A 9,087-nucleotide genomic window follows, 5' to 3' on the forward strand; every position below is an offset into this window, starting at 1 on the left:
GTGTATCGAAAATTTTAAAAAAACACTAAATTTTTAGAAATTTCCATAATTTTTACCTAAAATTTAAAAAAAATACCAAAATTTTGAATTTATGGTAGTACCTTTTTTTTTTAAAATACCTAAAATTTAAAAAATTCTATCGAAAAATTCATTCTTTGTCCCACTAAATTACTCAACAGTAATTTTGAAATATAAAAAAAGTGGGGTGACATGTCTAATTGAGGGTGGTTCGGACAATCAACCCGACCCGACTTTACTTTTCTCATCGGTACAGATCGGGCCCATTAAGCGCACTGATAAATTCCCATCCTCTCTCTCCCTCCTCTCTCTCTCTTTCTCTCTCTCTCAGCTTTCAATCTCGCTACTAATCAGGTATTTTTTTTGTCTTGTTCGAATTTTGCTTTGAATGTACGTAGCAACGGTTTTTTATTTTTTATGTAATGACAATTTCTTTTTAGTTTTGAACAATTCGATTGTATAATCTCAATTTATCTTTCTGTGTTATCATTTCAATTAGGATATTTTATCTGAGATTGACGGTGTTTCACTTTGATTTCAAAATTTTCATGCATTTGTGTAAAGTTTTAGTTTTGTTAATTCTTTGTATGATTTTTGATGAGGTTATGCCTTGATAAATCATGATGCTGCATTGAAGCAATTTTTTTCTCCAGTTTTATTTGAATTTTTTTATGATTGTGATTATTGAAGTCATCGATTAGTGAAGTTGGATTATTGTTTACAGTAAATTTATGGGATTTCATTGTTTTTGATGAAAAAATTGAACTTTTTTGAATTCATCTTTTGGTTTTCTGAGGTATTCATTTTTCTGTCACTTCAATCTTGCTAGGTTAAGTTTCTACTGCAATGGGTTATTTTTGCTTATTCAAATCGATTGGCAACACTGATATTGCTCTTCTTTGCTTACCCTTAAGTTTCATTTCAAATTTTTTGCATCGTTTGGAGTTTTGATTGTGTTGTGCCTATCAGAAACTGTTTTTTTTTTTTTCAAATAAAAGGTTTTTTGAATTTGTCATCCCTGACCCTTGGTTCTAACCCTAATAGTTTCGTGATCGATAAAAGTAGGATTTTAATTTTTAGTTGCGGTTACCTTAAGGTTGTTGTGAGCTGACGAGGGCCAACATTGGTCTATGTGGCCTGCAATCACAGCCTGGTGTAGTTGCAGTTGTCATATGAATTAGATGCTGTGGTGGACTGATGGCTTCACAAGATGTGGCCTGCCATTTAAAACCGATGAAATTGAAATATTTGCTCTGTATTCTGCATTTGTGTGTGTGTGTGTGATTGGAACGATTAGTTCTTTCACTATCATGAGATTTCTATACTATCATGCTTAACTTCTTCAGATATTAAAACCAGAATCAATGTTGTTTGACTTAATTTTGAATTTTTAATGGGGTGCATCAGATTGTAAGCACAGGCTAGGCCCGTTGATGTTAAATTTTTATTATTTGCGCTGCAATATTTATTTAATTATATTTTTTACTTGTTTGATGATGAAATTATTTTTGGGGATATATGAAAATGTGAGTACCTGAAATGTCTGTTTTGTTCTTGATGTAAGCTCTAAATCAGTTCCTCATCCTTTCTTATATTGTTCTGCTGCTACTATATCATTGTGGAGTTCTTTATTTTGATATTTTTGAAGAATGTTGGGGTGCTCAAGATGCTTGCTTAATGCAGTTTGGTATAGTTTTGATTGAAATAAAAACAAAGCCAAATGTGCAATGTTTTCTACACTTTGGCATACATGGTTTGAGGCGTGAGATTCCATTTTTAAGGATTGTTCTTTATATAAGCAACTTCCTTCACATAAGATTAGGCATTTGACTACCATTATAGTATAAACTGCATGGCCCTAAGGGGCTTCCGACGAAGATATGTAAAGGCATTTAATTGGATTGTTTTGCTACGCTCTTGTCTTTGTTGTATTCATATTCTCCACTCTTGTTGTATTCTTCACTTTGTCTTTTTGAATACGTCTTCTTAAATAGTGTTGGTTAAAGTGGGGTTCATATATCCTTATGATATTTTCTGTTATATTCCCGGCAATCATTTTGCTGCTCAATATTGTGGACTGAGTGTTAATTTCTTGTACGGAGTTTGTATGTCCAGTGTTCTTGCAGTCTATAGAACATTTTATGCACATAAGTTGCTGTCGATTATAATTGTTACTTTATGTTTTATGGTATTTTTTTGATAGTTATATATAATGGAAAACAGGATATGGAGGAGGATATGGAATTTGTTCCGATTGTTGATGTTCCTGATACCCCCGATAGATCAAATGTTAGAAACAATGATCGAAAATGTGTAGGTAATTGTGAGAACAGGGAGAGGGCTTTTCCTATTGATGGTGAAAAAAGTAACTGCAACAATTATATAATATTGTCCCCAGATAAACCTTATCCTTCTCAAAAGCCTTCCATGTTTAGGAGAGCCCAATCTGAGAAAGTTTTTGGACTTGGAACATCACGCTCTAGTGGAGCCGGGAAGATGGAGAAAGGGAAAACTCTAAGCTCTATGATTCCTTCTAAGTCATCTCACCATGGGAGCATTCCTGTTTTCGATTTGACTGAAGAGAATGGGCAGTTGCCACAGCCAAAGCTAGCTTTCTTACATCGTGGATCAAGAGATAACACAATTAAAGACAAGAAAGACTTGAAAGCAAGTATTGGTAACTCCTCGTTACCCTTAATCACTGATTCATCTGCCGCTACTGGAAAGTGTAAACTAGATAACAAAACACTTCCAGGTCCTCATCTATTTATGGACCGTGGCAAAAGCATTTCTCTGTCCAATGATTCTCAATCTCAATCTAAAGGTGAAAATCAACTTTCTTTGCCTCCTCGTTTGTCCACTGCTCCAGGGGGTAGAGGGCACAAGAGATTGGTACGAAATGGTTGCATTTCACCACAAAATATTGCAACAAGGGCAAAACAATCAGCTGAACAAAACCGCTCTGAAACCAATAATGTTGAACAGATCCGTACCGGGCATTCAGTTTCTAGTAATACAATGTCTCCAATTAGTGTTGATGATATTGTTGCTGAAGATAGAGACCGCGGTAGAGCGAAAGGAAAGGGGTTACTTATTCATCCTTCATCACACGGAGCTAATGCTGGAACTATTCACATCGATAGCAGGTAAACTATCTCTTTCAGATTTGAAGTGTTTCTTAGTGGATGACCTGAGGGTCATATATCCTCTCCTGGAAATCTTGCCGTCTTGCATCAAGAATGAATAAGGCAAGATTTCTCGGCATGCATTTATTAAATTGTAAATTCATAAATGAAAAATTAACTGACACAAAGGATATAGCAAACTAGTGAAGAACATACTAATCAATGAATCTAACAATTTGGCAAGGCAAAACTATCCAGTATGCAATTGAAAAAAGGGTTTGTTTCCTCATTTATATATATGATGCAGATCCTGTGGTTTTGCAATCTTGCTTCACAATATGTCTCTACTATTTTACTAAACCAGGGCAGTGGCACATATTTTGTTGGAACACATGAATACTGGCAGTCATCCTGTATGCATTGCAAAACTTAATTTGTTTGTTTTTAGGTTTGGGGGACTGGTGGTGGTGGGTGGTTTTTTAAAGTAATCTCGATGTTTGTAAAATCATTTTGGGAAGTAAAATGACACGACGTTTAGACATATCTATCTAGTTTCTCTTTGGTTTCCAGTTTAAATCAGTCCATCTCTCATTTTTGTTGAATACTTATGCTGAGATTAAATGCATTTAAATTTGATGCTTCTTTAGCAGCCCCGTGGTCAATCATGAAGAGGCCAGTGGTAGCCGTAATAAACCAAGAAATTCATTTGAAAACTGGGAGAGACAAGGTGGTTGGAGAACTACACGTAACAATCAACACTTGTATGGTGTGAATGGGCATCATTCAAGGAATAATTATAATGGTGAGAGATTTGTTCACAAACAGAATATGAACAGACTGGACAGAAGTGACACTGGGAGCAGTCAAAATGGTAAGCATATTTTTGGCTCTCTATCAGATCATACACCTCAACCTGCTTCGTTGATTAATCCAGATGTTGGTCAGTCAACTAGACCTAGTACTACCGCTGACTCGCTGACTAAAAGGCAAAGGAAACCTGAATCATCTTCTAGAAATCCTAATGTAGCATCTCATAACTCTGGAACTATATTCGTCAATTCATCTGGAGAATCATCAAGTTCATCCCGAAGTCGTGTCTTGGCTCCTGAAGTTGTTGAGTTGTTATCCATACCAAGTTTCACCAACGGACTTATTGAAGGTGAAAATGACAATGACAACAATAGTTCGGTTGCCCGGGCAATGCAATTAGAAGCAGATGAGATATTGGCACGCGAACTTCAAGAACAACTGTATAATGATGATTATTTTGAAAGCAGTTGGGTCAGTTATCGTCTTTTGCTCAATTTTTATGCAAGTTGTTTTTTAAGACTTAAAGCAAGTATTTATTTACAATAACTTGTTATGTGTTGATTTGCTGCAGATTGATGAACATTTAGCACGGGAGCTGCAGGTTGATGAACATGTAGCACGGGAGCTGCAGGATGCAGGGGATCTTCTGCACACATCTACTGATAATCATCAGATACTTCATCCTGTAACTGAGTCTCTCTCTCTTACTCTCTGATTTAAATATATACTACTATAGATCTCTTTTCTATATAAGTAAAATTTCTTTTATGTGAGTTATACCAAATATTCTGTTAATAAAATAATCTGTGCCTTTCAGTTCTATATATCACGATTTAGTCATTTTCCAAATATATTTTAAATTTAAAAAACTCAAATGTAGAATTTAAAGGAAGGAGTGCCAAGGCACTTGAAATCTACATACTGCTTACCCTGGTATCTCTATTTATTTTTGTGCTTAACTCTATTTCTCTGTAAAAGATCTGTAAGGTATTAATGACTTCTATTTCTTACTTGGCTTAAACTATTACATTTAATTTAACCCTTTGGTTGGATTGAGAGAAGTTGATAAGAGAAAGATAAAGAGAGAGAGAGAGAGAGAGAGAGAGCGAATATAAAATAAATTTAACCCATTTGTTAGTTTGATTAATAATAAAGTAATTAAGATAGAATGAAATTCTAATAAGATAAATGACTACAATGGTGTCTGTTTATGGATATTTTTGTCTTTTCAAATATAATATATCATTTCTGTCTTTTCACTTTCTATTCAACCAAACAAGAGAGAACAACCCATATTTCTCTCTCTCCTATTTCTCTTATACCAAACAATACACTAAATATATTCTATTTCTCACTTCTTTCTCTCCTCATACTCTTTCTCAACTCTATCTCTTCACTCTTTCTTCTTACAATCAAACATAGCCTATTGGATTTGTGATGAGCAATGTTGTCAAATTGTGGCCATGTCGGTGCCATGGCAGATTGCGGTTGCAAAAATTCAACATAGTGCCATGGAAAAGCTGTAGGGTTGCGGATTTTCCTCCATCCGCCATAGTATGGTTTGATGTTATTTGTGTCCATAAGAACTAGTGGGATTGGTATCGTGAACCTTGAATATGCTCATCAAAGTGTGGCTAAGTGTAGAGAATTGCTAAGTGATAACTGATTGCTGACTGGGTAATGGTTCTGTTATTCATGAATGGTTTAATGTGTTAATTAATGAGCAATCTATATTTATTTATTTATTTACTTACTTATACAGACACGGATTTCGAGGGGAAATAGACAGCCTCGTTTACGACCTCATCAAAATCCTTCAAATAGGAGAACTTTGCCTCAAGTTCCTCTCTCTAATAGAGCCTCGCAGATTAGGAGCCGCATGACAACTAGATCGTCAAGACCTATCGTATCATCTAGAGGAAGAGGAAGACGCCCCCAGTTTCCCATAGATATGGACCTAGACATGGTATTTTCCTACTCTTTCATTTTGCTCATCTTATTATTTTAAACATTTATCCCTGCAAAATTATTTTTCAATAACCTGCATGGTCTAATAACCAGCTAAATAAATAGCAAGAACTTTTACTAAGTTACCAATTGCATTTATCTCGCTTGCGCAGAGACTTGATATATTGGAAGCATTAGAGGATGCAGTAGGGGATTTTAATGATATGGGAATGGCTGATAACATCCTTAATGGTCATCGTGATTTCAATGAGTAAGTTTTTAGAATAATTTATGCACATAATTTAAGTCATGTTCCATACTCTTATGTAGAATGATAACCAGCAGAATTTGCTCATTGCATCATTAACAAGGTGGTCTCTAATTCTTGTTATTGGTGGGTGGGTGTATTTCACTCTCATTTAAGATGTACATTTTGAATCATCTTTTTTTATTTACGTTAGAATATATGAAATATCTTTTAATACCTAAGATTATTATAGCATACTCTAATCATCTCATTGGATTAGTCTGAAGATTTGTTTTCAACTCAGTTATTATCATGAATTGTTTCTCTTATTGATTAGGTGTTTGTATCTCTATAAATAGCGGTTAGCCGGTTAGTGATCAGTCTTTTGTATCGGGTCATTATCAATTATATTATACCATTATCATACTCAAAGTCCTTATTATTTCTCTTCTCCTTTTGTATACAATCAAATAACTTAAACAGCTTCTAATTGTATGTTGACGGAACACTGTATATATGATGGTGTTTGGTAACTTAGAAACAAATGTATTTTCATTTAGGCTAAGAACCAAATTATCACTATAGATGGTAAAATGATAGATGAATCAACCAGGCAGATGTTTCCCTTGTAACATTTGGTTTGGTTTATTATCTTATTACACTACCCTCCACCAAAATGGCTGTGTTAATCTATCTTCTTACTTTCCATTTGTGGCGGATTTTTTGCACTGGTAAAGACCTGAAGTCTTTTGGATGTGGAAGGGGCCCATAGTAGACCCAGTTTGGCATGTGTTTTCTTTTTCTTGATATCTGGATTTTCTTACAAGGTCCCTGTGCATGGTAGCTTCACAATTATTGTATAGGGAAAGCTTTGTCTGGCATTATTCTGCTTTCTTTAAATATATAACCTTAGAAGTTCATGTTTTCCTCGTGCCATCATGCAGAGATGATTATGAAATGCTACTGGCTCTTGATGATCAAAACCACCAGCATACTGGTGCATCTACCAATCTGATCAATAGCTTGCCTCAGTCCACCGTCCAGGTAATCTATCGGCTGACCCCCCTCTACTCTTTTTAGAACTTATCCTTTTTCTGTTCAGTTTTTCGGTTTTGGGACATAGAACCAGTTGATGGGGAAAGTAAATGTTGTCGAGTTCAACACTAATTAATGTTGTTCATTTGCTACAGAATGACAACTTCACAGAGAACTGTGCCATATGTATCGAGACCCCTGTCAAAGGCGACATTATTCGCCACCTTCCTTGTTTGCATAAATTTCACAAAGACGTAAGACTAATATAATAATCTGCTTATTTTGTTTTTTTTAATTTATTTAAAGAAATTGTAAGAATGCTGATGTGTATTATTAACCTCAATTATTGCAGTGTATTGATCCTTGGCTTGGTAGGAAAAGGTTGTGCCCGGTCTGCAAGTCATCAATCACCTAGTTATGCTTAGGATTTAAATAGTTAATTTATCATGCTGAGATGTGTTGTCTTAGCTGTTTCATTTTATCTTTCAAACAAGGTAAAGAAAAGCATGATTTTGCTTACCAGTTGAAATTGTGACAAGGATATACTTCCTTTTCACAGTGTACTATTTTCCCTCTTTAGACATCAAAAAGTGAATGAAAAGGCATACAAAAATCTGCAAGTCGATAACTACATTGGTACTTCCTTTTCTATGTCAGATGTGTTACAACTTGATGGAATCACAGGTTTTTTAAAGGTATATTGTTTTGCACTGGCAAGAGCAATGCTGTTTATTATTGCGTGCTTACATGATCATCAATGGAGGCCATGTCAAGTGCAAAGTTTCGTAAACCCAATAATTGGATGGGTAAAGCCCCTTGAAATAATTTCTCTATCAAATATCGGCTCTGCAAAAAATCTTGTTTAGCTTTCTTTCCAAAAACAATGAATGGTTAAAATGTATCAAATTTTCATGAAAGTAATATCTATACATTCCTGGTAGTTTATTTAGCTTTAAAGATATGCTTTTTTAAAGTGGTTATTTCCAATTTCTTGGTACATTTTTAAAACTATGTTATAAAATTAGACTCAAGATGAACTAAAATTTAATAACAAAGAGGAAGCAATGTTCTTATCATTAGGGGTGGCAAACGGGCATGTCTGTCTCATTTAGCCCGTAACGCAAAAGTCTGCAAAAAGTGAAGCGGGACAGACTTTATTAAGGATGCGAGTTTAAAACTTTGTTTTGTGCCCGACAAAAAATGAGTGTGGAGCAGGGCCGCATGCATTGCATCTTTTAAGCCTACAATTATAAATTTTCAAGTTAACGTCTGCCCGCAAAAGCATGCAAAAAATGTGGTGACCATATTAAAAGTGCAAGTATAAAATCTTGATTTGTCCAAAAAAAAAAAGTGGAAAAATAGATATGCTCGAGGGTAGAGTTCGGATCCGTTTACTTTATTTTGATAATAGCACATCTACATAAGACATTCCTTTTATAGGCTTTCTATACTTAACAATTAACAACTAAGTAAGTAATTGTGGAAGTAAAGCTTTCTATACTTAACAACTAAGTAAGTAATTGTGGGCATTAAGTAAAGCCATCACATGTTATAGGTTGTTAATGCATTTTGGTCCAATGAGGTTCTTTTTTAATGATGAAGAATGAGACCAAGCTATTACTTAGTGATTAAGAAAAAGTCAAAATTTCTTATGAATGTCTTCTAGTCACTTTTTTCAACCAATTCTAGAATACTCTTTTGAAAATTGTCATTTCTTTCGCTTGATTTAATTATTACATTGTCTCCCTTAAATCAACCTCGCGTTATTTTAAACATCATCAATAACTTGTAAAATAAATCAATCTTTGATGATTTTGTAAAAATATTTACAATTTATTCTTCAGTGGGACAATACTCGTTCACCACGTCTTTCTCACTGATCAATTATCTTATCTTGTGAAACCG

General features: G+C 34.6%; 1 protein-coding gene across 2 annotated transcripts; it reads left to right on the forward strand.

Moving 5' to 3' along the window:
* The first annotated feature begins 256 nt into the window (after positions 1 to 256).
* LOC131595853 (uncharacterized) lies at positions 257 to 7,815 on the forward strand. Of its 2 annotated transcripts, none has more exons than XM_058868355.1 (9): positions 257 to 372; positions 2,242 to 3,164; positions 3,791 to 4,424; positions 4,525 to 4,638; positions 5,716 to 5,919; positions 6,074 to 6,171; positions 7,092 to 7,191; positions 7,338 to 7,436; positions 7,535 to 7,815. In XM_058868355.1, exons 2-9 carry the CDS (start codon positions 2,245 to 2,247, stop codon positions 7,595 to 7,597), a joined length of 2,232 nt encoding a protein of 743 aa, XP_058724338.1. In that variant the 5' UTR covers positions 257 to 372; positions 2,242 to 2,244; the 3' UTR covers positions 7,598 to 7,815. The 2 variants fall into 2 exon arrangements, with proteins under 2 accessions (XP_058724338.1, XP_058724339.1); XM_058868356.1 differs by having other exon boundaries at positions 3,794 to 4,424.
* The last annotated feature ends 1,272 nt before the right edge of the window (positions 7,816 to 9,087 follow it).

Source organism: Vicia villosa, linkage group LG4 (assembly GCF_029867415.1).
Source record: "Vicia villosa cultivar HV-30 ecotype Madison, WI linkage group LG4, Vvil1.0, whole genome shotgun sequence".
Lineage (NCBI taxonomy): Eukaryota > Viridiplantae > Streptophyta > Magnoliopsida > Fabales > Fabaceae > Vicia > Vicia villosa.